We start from the raw sequence: 14996 nt of genomic DNA on the forward strand, positions 1-14996 counted from the left end.
CTCCCCCTTCATTTCCTTTTAAGGCTCTGAACTCAGAACTCTTACTGAAAAGGTTTTAATTTTTTTCAATTGCTAATCAAATGCAGGTTTAAGACAATAAAATGTCACCTGCTGCCAGTGGGACCGCAGCAGTAATTTTTACCTTCAGAGCTGTCAAAGCTGTGGGAGGATAGGTCAGACCAGCCATGTTGGACGTCCGTCTGTACATCCTGTTGTCACACACACAGATAAAAATATCACGCACTAATTTCACACATTGATACAGGCAGTGGCATGCATATAAACATTCCCCGCACAGACCCCCTCCAGCCACTCTCCTCCACAGTTTGTGACCAGGATGGATTGTTTGTTGTCATGGTAACCGTATTCTAAACACACACACACACACTCAAACACTCACAGACACACAATGAGCGCTGCTTCGGTGCAGCAGATATTTTTTGATTTCATGCGTCATTAAGCTGCAGCAGATGAACTGATACCATTCTATCACTGCGAGTCATTTACAATATAATGATAGTGGACTTCACAGTTTCCCTATATGATCTCCATCTCCAGCTCTCTTGCACGCTAACATTGTTACACTTCATGTTGGACCCCTTAATCACATCTGCGGTGGAATCAGCCGGATGTTCTGCCGTTTATTTTGAAGAAAATCTATGACTGTTCTCTGTTCTGTCTGCAGGTGTTCCAGATTTCTGCTGCAGATAAAAATAACTGAAATGACTAAACATCTGAAAGTGCTCGTTTGAAATAATCATTTGACAGAATTCTGCGACGCCTCACTGCTTTTCTGTACATATATAACAAGTTTTAAGATAAATTAGCATATAGAGCACTAGGCTCAGAGGTTAAGAGAAACCTCTGCATGTCAATGAAGTGGCAGGAAATACATTTATGATGTTACTGTAAAGATAAGATACAGTTATATTAAAAAGTATACTTTTTATGTTGTTTATGGCTCTTCAACATCATATAAAAACAATTCACATATCCAAGAAAACTCTTTTGCAGGTGCTAGACTATGGAAGAAAAATGTCAATAGCAAGAAAAGGCTAAAGTCTGCACAGCCCTGTTTTCTCAGCAGTCTTTTATTAATAAAGGTCTGTCATGGTAAGCTTGGGTTCCTGTTTTTAGTTCATTTAAGGGCAGAAAAATGAAGTAAATTCAACGTGTCATAAACTGCAGATCTTCTAAATGACCAAAAGTGAGTCAATGTTCATAGACTCACATGTTTAGCTGTAATTGCAAACCACTCTGAAACCCTGCACTGTAACCTACGGCATAACTTGGCATGCACCTCCCTAGAAATGTAACTAAATATTGTGATTGGCCTGTTCAAATTCCTAATGTGCATTTCCTGCTACTTTTTCACAGAAGTTTTTTAATTTATCAGTGAGAGAATAAAAATATTGTCATGATCTGAGTGATGTCTGGTGTTTTTCTGTTTGGGTCCTGTGTTCTCCTGTGTCCACCCATGTGCCCTGATTGCTCACCTCCTTCTCTCACCTTCAATCTAACATCTCTGGAAAGAGAGATGGAACAACTGTTCCATCTCTGCACGCAGTAAGAGTAACTCCCAGCAACCCTCAGGTTTACTCAAACAGCTAGCCACACCTCATAGGCCCTGGTCCCAAGTAGCTCTGGACTTCATTACCAGGCTACCCATTTCCTCCAGGAAGATCGTAATCCTCTCCATAATAGGCCGGTTCTCAAAGTTTGCTCATTTTGTTGCTCTTGAGAAATTACCCACAGCTACCAAAACCACCCAACTGCTCATTGATCATGTTTTCAGGCTCCATGGCATTCCGCTGGAGATCATTTTGGACAGGGGTCCTCAGCTCACCTCCCAGGTCTGGAAGATCTTCACTGCAGTGGGAGCCAGCGTCAGTTCCAGGTTTCACCTGCGGACCGACAGCCTGACCAAGAGGCTCAATCAAGAGTTGGAATTGGCTCAGTTTTGTTATAACACAGAACTCAGCCATCTGGTCCTCACAGTTCCCATGAGTAGAGTACAGAACAACTCACTCACCTTATCTGCTGCTGTCTCTCACCTTTCAACGTATCCTTAGGTTACCATCTGCCTATGTTCCGAGAAGTAGAGGCAGATCTCACTGTTCCTTCCATTTAGCACCACCTGCAGATAGCGCATTTAGGCCCAGAGGCCGTACTCCGAACAGTCGATCAGCACTGCCACTATGCAGATTGCCTCCAAACACCCACTCTCAGATATGAACCAGGACAAAAGGTTTGACTAGCCACTAAAGATATTCATGTTAAGGCCATCTCTTGCAAGCTCGCTCCCTGTTTTATTGGATCATATGAGATCGAGATTGTCATCAGCCTTTCAGTGGTTAAACTCAAGCTTCAAGCATCCATGCACATCCATCCCACATTCCACATCTCCCAGGTCATGCCCGTCCACTACAGTCCATTGTGGCTCTTGTTCTCCTGCCAAGCCTCTGATTAAACTTACAAGCAGTGCAATCTCCTAGGGGTAGGCAACTCCAGGCCTCAAGTGCCGGTGTCCTGCAGGTTTTAGATGTGTCCTTGATACAACACAGCTGATTTAAATGGCTAAATGACCTCCTCAACATGTCTTGAAGTTCTCCTGGTTATGAACTAATCAATTGATTCAGGTGTGTTGACCCAGGGTGATATCTAAAACCTGCAGGACACCGGCATGCAAGGCCTGGAGTTGCCTATCCCTGCCCTAGACGCTGGCTCCTGGTAAAATCCACCAAGTCCTCTTGCAAATTCTTTCCCCAGAAATGCAACTACTCACTGTTCTCAATTGCCCGACTTCCTGCTCAAAATCACTCTTGGATTTCTGGAAACAAAAGGTTGGAACTTCATCTTTCACACACCCTGCCATTCAGCCAGACACTCTCTCGGCTACCCTCACTTTTCACCTGCAAATAAATCCTAAACTATTGAACTCATACTCCCCTTCGGTCGACCGCACTGCAGTTCACAATTTAACCTCCCTCTCCCTCCTTTTCAGTGCTTCCACGTCAGTGACTTTTGTTACAATCCCCACATCATCTTTCGTATATCTCTGTGTTCAATACAGCTTTATTAAATATCATCATCGTTTGTCCATTGAGTCTGCTTTTCAGTCCGCTCCAGTGTAGTAGCATTCTGGCCAGTGACAAACACAACTAATAATAATGATAGCATCAATGTAAGGACTCAAGTGTCAGCAAATTCCTGGAGGGAGATCGCTAAAACTATTGGAATGAAGGTGAGGGAATATGCAATGAAGTGGAAAAACTTGAGAAATAAATATGTTTGACCCAGGAGGAAAAACATGGTAAATGGCCTGTATTTATATAGCGCCTTCTAGTCCCTAAGGACCCCAAAGCGCTTTACATATCCAGTCATTCACCCATTCACACACACATTCACACACTGGTGATGGCAAGCTACATTGTAGCCACAGCTGCCCTGGGGCGCACTGACAGAGGCGAGGCTGCCGGACACTGGCGCCACCGGGCCCTCTGACCACCACCAGTAGGCAACGGGTGAAGTGTCTTGCCCAAGGACACAACGACCGAGACTGTCCGAGCCGGGGCTTGAACCGGTAACTTTCCGATTACAAGGCGAACTCCCAACTCTTGAGCCACGATCGCCCCGCATTTTAGTCATTTCTATCGACTGGCACCGCATATAAAACACTGGGCTATTACCACAAGCTTAAATGCCCGCAATAATGTCGTCCACTTATATAGGTTTTGTCATAGGCTCTACAAAATTCACTTCTCACATAAATTTAAATCAGACCTTAAGGCCATTACACATTAAGTGCATTGCAAGCTAGGCATGCTTTTCTGATCCAAACTTGTTTTGTAAAGTATGCGCAAACCAATGTGCTGCGCTTTTGTGAAAAATTCATCCTACAGACTTGGAACTACAAGCACACGTGTTGCCAAATAATGATCTGATTGGTCAGATCTGTCAATGCTGGCTGTGTGGCAGGCAGGAGTAGGACCCAAACGCAGGACTCAAACACAAAGGGATAACTAAAAGAGGCAGCTTTTATTTGCTGTATCAAAATGCTCAGATACTAAATTCACGAAAACAAAACCTAACACTGGAAAATGAAAACACGAAACTGGAAGAAAACTAGAAGAAAACTCGAGGAAGTGATGGACACGAGGAGCCCAGGAGAACACACACCAATATGGACAACACAACAACAAGCAGAGGAAGACAGAGGACTTAAATGCACAAAGAATAATGAGGGGATAGGAAACAGGAGGGAACACAGCTGGTAGTAATCAGGCACAATGAGACAGGGAGAAGGGAAACTGAACTCACTCAACACGGGACGAGAGACTGTCAAAATAAAACAGGAAAGACACTGAGACGCAGAATAAGAGACAAGGGCTTGACACTGGGACCGGGGGAGAAACAGAAGCAGAGAACAAGACAGAATGAGGACACAGAGAAGACGAGAGACATGACGGACTGGGGAGAACACAGACGAGACCAAGATGACCACAGCTTGAAAGGGAGGAGACTAAATGAACAAGAATCTAAGAACTAGAAATAGAAATGACAAAACTAGGAAGATATGTACTATTTGAATGCAATATGTCCAAATGTTACACACTGAAAGTGTTGAATTTTGAGGAGAATTGATCCTCAACAGATACACTGAGTCGACATCAAGTCACGATGAGCTGCTCCTGATGTTTCTAATCAAGAAAACAAAGAAAGAGAGATTCTGGGTTCATCCAAGTCTCACAAGAAGGCAGCAGCAGGGAGAAATTAATGGTTTGATCCAGGATTTGAAGCTGTATCACCACCGCATTCACACATATTTCAGGATGTGAGTGGGGAAGTTTGAACTCTTGTTGGCAGAGTTGGAAATAACTTCTGAGGAGGCAGAGAAATCATTTCAGAGAGCCGACTGGCCAGAGTAGTGTCTAGCTGTGTGTCTGGGGTTAGTATTATTTTACTATTACCATATAATTGTACCTGTGCCTATTTTGAGCTACAAGCACACTTGTTGCTACATATAGTGGTCTGATTGGGTCAGATCTGTTATTTTGGAGCTGAAAAACTGGAAAAATCAAGCTTGGTTGAAAAAATAAATGCTGAAATACTCCATATCCAGCGAAATGACAAGGTCAGTGTGAAAGGTTGCAGTAAGAACAGGTGAGTACAAAAAATATTTTTCTGCACAAAATATTTGTGCAAAAGTACAAAAGTCATTAGAGTCAAACAGCAGGATAAATTTTAATCTGATGTTAAAACAACTGTTTTATCTTCCTTTACCACCTTCCTCTTTTTCTTCTCAGATTGCTCTTTCCCTGCCTTTGGTGCCTGTCTACATTTCTACAGCCTTTTTTCAATTTTTATTTTGTTTTAGTTTTTTTCTATTTAAGGTTCTGAGCTCTAAAAAAATGAGCTCTGACTGAAAAGGTTTTTATTTGTTTTAACTTCTGATCAAATGTCGGTTTAATACAATAAAATGTCACCTCCTGCCAGCGAGACAGCCGCAATCGTTTCTACCTTCAGGGTCAGAATATGCCAGAAAACTCTCTCCAAGTGCTGGACTACAAAAGAAAAATGTCAATAGCAAGAAAAAGGCAAAGTGTGCACAGTTCTGTGCTCCTACAATTATTAATAATTACCTGTCATGGTCAGCTGTTTTTAGTTCATTTAGCTCTATGGATAGTTTCCGCCTGCACAATATTATGGTCCCCATTAGAGTCACACAGCAGGATAAAATAGGGTATGCTTTACTGTGTGATTGACGAGTTGCTGCAGTATGAGGGTGAGTGTAGAATTCCTCAGTTTCTAAGTCAAACCCAACATTCATGAAATGTAATCGTATGAATGCCTCAACATTGAATCTGGTCCACATGTACCTGCAAGAGCATTCACAAGGTCTAGCTGTGGAACTGGATTTGAGTCACAGTCAGTGTTGGAACTCATCCCCTGGTGTTCAGGACCTATGAACCAAACTAGGAAAGCCACTTCGCTTTGGAGCTGGCTTTGTGTGCAAAAAGATGATCAGGTTCTAGCGAGGGGCGAGTGCAACTAGAAGATCAGTATTGTCTACAGTGTGATTGTATGTTGAGGTCTTAAGAGTGAAGTAAGGTCATTTTAAAAAACAAGCAAACACATAAAAACACCCAAAGTGGAGAGTACAGTTATCAGAAGTTCATTTGTGGAGTGTGGCATACTGTTCATAGTAATTATTTTGGAAGAAAAGAATAAATCAATCAAATTGCAAAGCTGGAAATCAGGGAGGAGGTAAGGGTGGACTGATAGGTCAACCAAACATGAAAGCCTGAGTCCCTCGCACTTCACGTTGCTAATGGTGAATTCTATGGCAGCTACAACTCACTGAGTTTCATTAACATTCCAGGCTTTTTTCACATTGCTAGTCTCTTCCTGAGTAAGTATAAAACTTATAGTTATTTACAATTCAACATTCATTTCTGACTCTGAGTTGACTCAATCCTCCCCTGTGACCCTAAATTGGATAAGTGGATGAAAACTGATGAATGAATGGGTGGATTATGGGTTATTATGCTTACATAAAACCGGAATATCTATATATCAGTTGAGAAGTTGCAGCACACATTATTATTATTATACAGGTTTGTGAATTGTCCTGCAGGACTCAGTTCATGTTCATAACATGTTTTTTTTTTAAATTTTGTAACAGTCTTATTATATAAGGAGATAATGGGCAAGGTCAGAGTTACTTCATTATTTTCTAGGTCAGAGCACCTGGGAGGACATAAAGGAAGAAAGTGAGTCAGTATATAAATTCACTCCAAGCTCTGCAGCCATTTTAATCCTTGAATAGGTCAGTTAACAGCTAATGGGGTGTGAAGCAGAGGTACTTAGAATTGTCTGCAGTTTTATACACACTGAACAATGATTTAAAATGAGATTTACAAAGCTTAACTAATGCCTGCTATGTTTAATGGCCATTAGCAGCAGTTAGAGTGAGAATCTCATTGCTGGTGCAGTTGCGAAGGCACTTTCTCTATTCATGAGCATTTGTTTTGAATTCACAAAACCTGAATGCAGGCTTTTGGAGAAATTATGGGACTGAAACAATTTGTGAGTTTCTTTTCTTCACACTACCACTCCCTACAGTATTTCTAGCATGCTTATTAGTGAACACAAGCCTTCTTTTTAACTGATCAGAGCAACATTTACCTCTCTACAAATATCCCAGCCTGTACTGCATGAACAATGCTCCTGAATCTTGGCTTCTCTTCAGGGCGACGCTTGGCCACACCCATCTTCCTGCTGAAGGTGCACGCCAGCCAGTCACGCACCTCGCTTGGCACCGACTCCGCCTGCAAGTCACTGAGCTCATCCTCAGTGTCCAGCAGGCGCCTGCAGAGAGAAACAGTCACATTTTTGGAAACTGATGATAAAGCTTTATTTTCTATACAGCCATTCATTCAACAGCCTGCTCAGGCTCACCTGGTCTCATCGGTGTAAACAGCATCCAGCATGGCAGCTGCAAGCTCCAAGTGCCTCCGGAGCTCCTGCAGGTCCACCACACCACGGTCCATCTGCTCCAGGACCGCCTTCAGCCTGACAGCACAAACAAATATACAGTGCATTACACTAATTGAGTTAACACAGTAGAAGAACAAGTAAATGATGCAAAAGCTACAGAGTGTGTAGTATTTGTTTTCTTTTTTTTCCACTCTTTTTTAACAATTTGACACTGTTGTCAGTTATTCAGAGGTTGGACACCCAGTGTTAAAGGGCTAGGTAACATTTAAAATCCTGTCAGGACCACTTTATTTGAAAGGAGATTGTTGTTTATATCTGCAGTAATCATATTTGTCTGTACAGTTCTGTTCTGTCTTTCCATGTGCATACATCGAAAGCCAAAAGGTAAAAAGAATGCAACAAAGGCCCCTAACACAGCAGAGCAGGCATCAGTTAGAAAACATATGGCATTGATTAACGGCATGTAATGCTTTGGCTGGAGGGAATCTGGGTTGCAAAGCAGCTTGCAGAGGCAGCAGTATCTGTATGGAAGATGAAGCAGCTTAAATATGAGTGAGTAGAATAAATTGAAGAATGTCAGCCTGGACATCAGCTGATGTGTGATCAGCTGATCTGGTGGAACTGCAGGCTGAGCTTTACTGTCCGGCCTGACAGAACTAATGTTATGCTCAATTTTCTGTTAGATGCAGTTTAGTCACAAACACAACAAGCACTTTTAATTCGGTTATATGGCATTAATTTTATACTTTAATATAATCAGGTATCTTCTTTTTCTTCTTTGCTGCTGTGTATATCATTCCTCGTATTTACAGCTTGTATTAATGTAGTTTGTGCTGCAGAACTGTCAAAGTACTCCTGCCTCTTTTCAAGTATTTTTGCTTTTTTGTTTCCCTCAGTGTCAACTTTAGTTATTTTTATCACCGTGGAGCTAAATTTGTCAGCTGGGAGGTAGTATGTGGTATGTCTGTTCTCGGCTGAAATCAGAAATTATGTGTCATCATGACTCTTTTTTTAAATACCCAATAATTCAGGCCTAGTTCCAGAGTGTCTCAGTGAAAGGTGTGGTACTTCTCTTTGTTCAGGGTGCAGACATCCAGCTGCCATTACCATGTTTCTCTGTATGTTTGATTCTGGTATTGTTTCCCCTAATAGGAAGGCACATCTAGGATACTGGACAACCATTGACATCCTCTGCCTCTTCCTCCCATAGTGTGTCATTTTTTTTCTATCTCTCTGCTCTCTAACTAGTTCTCCTCACTCCAGCAGATGGCTTCTCCTCCCTGAGCCTGGTTCTACTAGAGATTTCTTATTATCAGGATGTCCTGAAAACTCCCTGAAAAGAACTTCAGTTAATCCAAAATACTGCAGCAAGAGTACTGACAGGGACTAGAAAGAGAGAGCATATTTCTTCTATATTGGCTTCTCTTCATAGGCTCCCTATTAAATCCAGATCAAATTCAAAATCCTGTTCAAGGTCTTAAATAATCAGGCCCATCTTATCTTAATGACTTAGTACCATGTCACCCCATTACAGCACTTTGCTCTCGCACTGCAGGCTTACTTGTTGTTCCTAGAATATTTATAAGTAGTATGGAAGGCAGAGCCTCTAGCTTTCAGGCCCCTCTTTTGTGAAAACAGCTTGGAGTTTGGATTCGGGAGACAGACACTATCTCTACTTTTAAGATTAGGCTTAAAACAATTTTGATATGTCCTTTTTGATCAAGTTTATAGCTAAGGTTGTACCAGGTGACCCTAAATCCTCCCTTAGTTATGCTGCAATAAGTATAGGCTGCTGAGGGATTCCTGTGAAGCACTGAGCATTTCTCCTCCATTACCTTTTTCACTCACCGTGTGTTTATATATGGAGGGCCAGGAGTGACACCAGTCTGTATTTGATTATGAGTTAGTTTTTTTTTTCCCATCTACCATCCCATCACAGCCAACTGGTTGTAACAGATGGCCGCCCCTCCCTGAGCCTGGTTCTGCCGGAGGTTTCTTCCTGTTAAAAGGGAGTTTTTCCTTCCCACTGTCACCAAGGGATTGATTATAGGGGGCTGTGTGATAGTTAGGGTTTCTTTCTAAAACTATAGGATCTTTACCTTACAATATAAAGCCCCTTGAGGTGATTGTAGTTGTAAATTGGTGTCATTTAAACAAAACTTAATCAAAATGAATTGAACTGTATGCCATAAATCAGAGTAAATTTTGTTTGTGCAGGGCTTGCAAAATTTCAAAATCCCTGGTAGCCCTTCGGGCAGGGACTCTTCAGTTTGTGGTAGCCCAAAATAAATTTAAGTAGCCGAATAAAAAGAGAGCAATTTTTTGATTGATGTTTTGTTTCCTGTTTTGTTTCCGTTACAATATTATACTTTAATGTATAATATTGTAATGGAAACAAAACATTAATCAAAACATTGTTGAAACACAAATTAAACATTGTATAAAAATTACAATCATCAACTCAAATACTTGGTTCTAATTGAACAGAAATTTCTATGCACTTGTAAGAACTGTGTAGAACATGAATCAGTCTGTGACAGGTCCCTGAATTTGGAATTTCCACTGAAGTCACAGGTAAGAGATAAGTGAAACCAAGATCTAGGACATTTTTTTTTTTTTTGAAGTTTGCAAAGACTGCTAAATTTTGCCAATGGTAGTTCACTCTTTGCAACATAGTACGCTGTTCTAAACAGATTTTTCAGGTTTATTTTTAGTATGTTCTTTGCAATTGGTGTTTGTTCTGGGAAAGATATTGCAGACTGAGCAATATTGCATTTCTTGCATTTCTCATGGGTTCTAATGGGGGTCTTTCTTGAAATTACTGGTCCCAGTAACAAAGGCGCTTGTCGACTCAGAAATCGAGGGAAAACCAACAACACACCCGGCAGAACATTATGTTATTTACAGGGGTGCACATAAGTGGTCCGCAGGTGCGCATTTGTTGTCAAAATAAAAGACGCGCACCAGATAAGAAGTTGCAACGCGCGTTTGCGTACATATAAAAGGCACTGTTTTTGTCCGCTAGAGTGGGATTTCCACGGCATATTCTGCACCACATCTCTGTGTGTTCATCATTTGTTTGAAGCCAGCTCACCTCCTGCAACCACTTTTCCGAGAATACGCGCTTCTTTTGCGGTTCGGACTCCTCCTGACATTTCTTTGGAGGTGGAGGAACACCAAAGTAATTGCTTAAAGGAGCTTGCTTCTTCGACATCTTTAGGAGTTCTAAACAAATGTCTGTCCTCCTCCAGAAAATCTGGAGGTGCGCGTTGCAACTTCTTATCTGGTGCGCATTTCTTTTTTTTTTTTTTTTTTTTTTTCTTCTGACAGCGAATGCGCACCTGCGGACCACTTATGTGCACCCCTGGTTATTTAGCTTGTCATATTCCAGCCACAGAAATTCTTTTGTCCATGAAACCATAAAGCTGCACTTTCTTTTTCCCTCATAGTCTGATTTGTCATAACTTTTCCGTTTTGTGGTAGGCTTTTCTTTGGCTGCCCCTTCTTCACCCTGACTTGTCTTAGTTGGCTCAGCAGAGCTAAAATATATATCCTGCTGCTTTTACACACGCACTCACATAACGGTCAGCGATTCTCTGCGCAATCAACCTCTCACATGTTTAAGCTTGCTGTGGGAGATTTCACTTGTCAGGTTTGAATAGTAAGCTAATGAGTGATAAGACGATGTCAGAGGAATTGGTGCGCAATTAATCGTCACTCACCAATCAGTACTGCCGCTCTCTATACACAGTTCGCGCGATCGCAAAGTGAAAGCAAAAAACAAGCGCAAATTCAAACGCGATTTCAATATGTCACATATTGACAGTGGCTCCCCGATGCCAATGACATAATTACCCAGCTACATTTCCAAAAGAATGCAAAAGCATTGACATATATTTTTCCTTCCTATGATAGCCCGACGGGCAGGGCTGAGATAGATTTTGGTAGCCCGACTGGAAAATTCGCTAGCCCCGGGACGTCGGGCTAGCGATTTTGCGAGCACTGTTGTGGTGTCAGAAATGTAGTTCCTACATTATAACAGTATTGTGAATTATTCAGAATGGCTTTCGCTAATAAGCTTTGTCTGTTAACGTGAAGTGCATCAATCAAAACCTGTGTAACAGTCCGTCTGCTTTACTATACTAAATACTGTACTTCACTGGATTTAAATGTACATATACTGTATATGTGTATGATATCCTGCACCTCACGACATCAGTGATATGCTTTTAGTCTGCTTGCAGTTTTCACACACCTGCTAACTGGTGGATTTTCATTCTTAGCACCCACACAGCTGCTGTCCTGTTCACACCACAGAACCAGAACATGAAAATCTGCTTCCTCCAGATGGACACATGACACGCTGCCTCCTGTCAATCAGCTGACACCCACAGAAAACGACTGGAGTCTCCTCCAGGAAATAAACATGCTGCCTTGTAGAGTGCATCTTCCTTGTGTCTTTGCCAGCCAACAGCGCCCTTATGCCAGTTTGAAAAGTTCTCAGAAGGGTTGACCTATGACTTACTTTTAAATGATGAAATCAGATTAAGTTACATATTACAAACTAATGACTTCATAGAAACAGAGTTTGTACATTTTTTTTGAAAGTCAATACAGGTTAATTATAATGTGGCGAGCTCAGACACGGAGGAGACAGAGGTTTCTTGGGAGCACCCGTTTATTTATCTCTGCGCGAGAACACTGGCGCTCCCTCACTGCTCCGCGCGGCAACCACACAACAACAACAAAAAAAGGCGCTCTCTCACCGGAAACACAGTCGCCGAGAGAGCGCGTCACTCGTCACCATAACAACATGACAACAAACACATAACTGTAATAACAGAACCCCGAACAGCCCTGGCCCGCTACAATAAGCAATATACTTATAAGCTCTCCAGGCTTCGTGAAAGACAATTAGTGCTCTTGTTTGGATGTTGGCTATTTTCTGTCAAGAGAAGTGGTTCAGTATGTTGATGTCCTGTCTCTGGGGAGGCCAATCCATGACTAATACTGTTCTATTGCGTGGTTTTCTATCCAGTTGTGCTTTTACTCCACTAGCAGTAGTTGATGCTAATCATCAAGTTTTCCAGATGGTATTGCCTAGTGGATCAAAATCTACTTTTCTGTACTCATAATTCCAAGTTTTGACAGCCACCCTTCCACTGAGACAATTTCTGATGAGCCTTTGGCAATCAGTAGATCAACTGAAAGGCCAGATGCATCTGTCAGGTCCTTTATTAGGTCTAGGTCTTTTAGCTGGGTGATAAAACGATAACGATATGTATTGCGAAATAACTTTTTCTCGATAGAAAAATTAAACTATTGCGATAGGCCTCATCTCTCTTGTCCTCTTAAAAAAAAAAAAAAGAACAGCCAATCCAAATTAAGTAGCGCAGAGCCGAACCAATCACAGCCGCAGGGTCACGTCACGTGACTTGTTACGTACAGCACAAGCGCCAAGGCGCACATGTGTATTTGTTTTGCAGCCGTGCAGCCGGGTAATGAAGGAAATGAGTTTGCCGACTAGAGAAAAATCAACCGAGGCGTGAGCGAAGGTTACCAAAAAAAACAGATGATGGTTCCAATGCCGGAGAGCTTGTCGAACGGAAGGGCCACAGAAGTTCCGTAGTGTGAAGGTATTTCGGCTATTTCAAGTCTGACAAAAACAGAGTAGCGCGCACTGTAAATTGTGCGAAAGCAAGTCTGGAAATACAATAAAGCGGTGCATGCTCAATCTCTGACTGAAAGCGCTAATTCGTCATTCAGCTTTTGTCAGACTAAAGTAACTGTTAAAACTGTTTGAAAAGCTAAGCTATACAACAAGGAGAGATTGAGAATTTCCTTTTAGTTCTCAGTTTATTTGATATTGACAAAAGTTAGTCAATTTGTCTGTTCTTCTGTAAAACGACCTAAGATTTATTTTTAGAATTAATATTTTGTTTCTAAGTGGAATTGACAATTTAGTAGTCTGTTTTGTTTGTTCTATTTTGAAACTTAAATGCTTTAGCGGCTGCCTTTTGTGTAGTTTGCAATATTTGCCTTTATTTATCTGAAACTGAAGTCTCATGTTCCTTAAGTACATCTGCCCTGTTGAACTTATTATGGGAAATAAATATTTTAATTAAAACAAGCTGCTAATTATTTCACATTTTACTTGTGAGCAACGGCACATTTAAATCTTACAAATATAGTTATTTGGCTTATATCGTGATATATATCGTTATCGCCTGAAATGAAAAAAACATATCGTGATATGAAAAAATCTTATATCGCCCAGCTCTAGTCTTTGCCCAAGGACATGACTCTCAGATACAGTTCATTTGCTGTAGATTTGCTGTAGTTTTTTAGGCCTGCTACTTATTCTTTTGTCCTCCACTTGTACAGTTTCCTCAGTTTTGTTTTGTTTTTTTCAGACAGACAGCACATAATGCTAAGACCTGCAAGTTTACAGCAAATAGCTCTCTGGGAATCACCATGTTGGTATACAAATACTATTTTATGCCTGTCAAATTGTTATCATTCACATTTTTCATACATTCAACTAAAGAAATGAGAAGAAATTACATGTTTTTCCCCACCTAGTAACAATGTGACTACTTAATTTAAATTGGTTCTTTGATGAGACACTGGTTCATTCCTTGAGGTAGGTTTCTTATTTAAGCTTGAATGACTTGACTTTTTTTTTTTTTTGCAGGGTGGTATTTGTATTTTTACTAAGGTAAACAATCTAAAAGAAATACTAAAAAGTTCGTCCAGATAACGTAAAAGAGGTATTACGACCAACAAGAATGCTTGATCTGGAAGGATGGATGGAAATGCTGGTCGTCTTTAACTGCAGTATAAAGTGATATTTTTTATGTAGCGGACTGTCGACAAGGTGATTTAAAGACTCTGCTGTGTCCAAGCCTTTTAACATTGCCATGGTGACCTACCACCACACTGTAAACTGTATGAAATCTGTTTTAGTTGCCATGGTAACAGCTGAAGTCAGAGTAGGAGACGGTGAGAAAGATAACTTCAAGACTAGAGAGATTGTGATTCAGGTGCGTCATTTTCAGGTGTCAACAAAACACCATCTGTTTTCTTTTGTAATAACTTGAAATATTCCATGTTATTATTAGTTATTATTATTAGTAGCTGCTGAGTTTTACAAATGTCACTGTAGGTTAGAAGTTTCTAATGCGGTGCGTTTAAAACTGTTTCAGTAAAAGACACAACCCCAACCACAAAGGTGAAGTCCCTGTATTCAGTGAGACTTGAAAATAGCCGGAGGCCTTTTTGTGTGGAGTTATATGCATATTCTCCCCATGTTTTCCATGGGTTCTCTCCAGGTACTCCGGCTTCCTCCCACAGATCAAAGAAAGGCAATTAGTGGGGTTAGGTTAACTGGTGATTTCTAAATTGCTCATGCGAATGGTTGTCTGTCCCTCTGTGTTAGGCCTGTGTCACAGTGGCAATCTTTTTAGGATGTACCCCCCTCTCAGCCTATGGTAGTT

General features: G+C 41.2%; 1 protein-coding gene across 2 annotated transcripts in view; it reads right to left on the reverse strand.

The window, feature by feature from the left end:
- pde1a (phosphodiesterase 1A, calmodulin-dependent) overlaps positions 1 to 14996 on the reverse strand; it is a 43692-nt gene that overhangs the window by 12768 nt on the left and 15928 nt on the right. The window contains exons 1-4 of one of the 2 annotated variants that reach the window (XM_039599552.1): positions 11756 to 12022; positions 7462 to 7575; positions 7189 to 7371; positions 143 to 209 (exon numbers count right to left, since the gene is read on the reverse strand). In XM_039599552.1, coding sequence (XP_039455486.1) covers positions 143 to 209; positions 7189 to 7371; positions 7462 to 7553 — 342 coding nt within the window. In that variant the 5' untranslated portion in view covers positions 7554 to 7575; positions 11756 to 12022. Of the gene's footprint in view, positions 1 to 142; positions 210 to 7188; positions 7372 to 7461; positions 7576 to 11755; positions 12023 to 14996 lie in introns of those variants that run through there. The other variant, XM_031748424.2, reaches the window with a different exon arrangement.

Source organism: Oreochromis aureus, linkage group 16, assembly GCF_013358895.1.
Source record: "Oreochromis aureus strain Israel breed Guangdong linkage group 16, ZZ_aureus, whole genome shotgun sequence".
NCBI classification, from domain to species: Eukaryota; Metazoa; Chordata; class Actinopteri; order Cichliformes; family Cichlidae; genus Oreochromis; species Oreochromis aureus.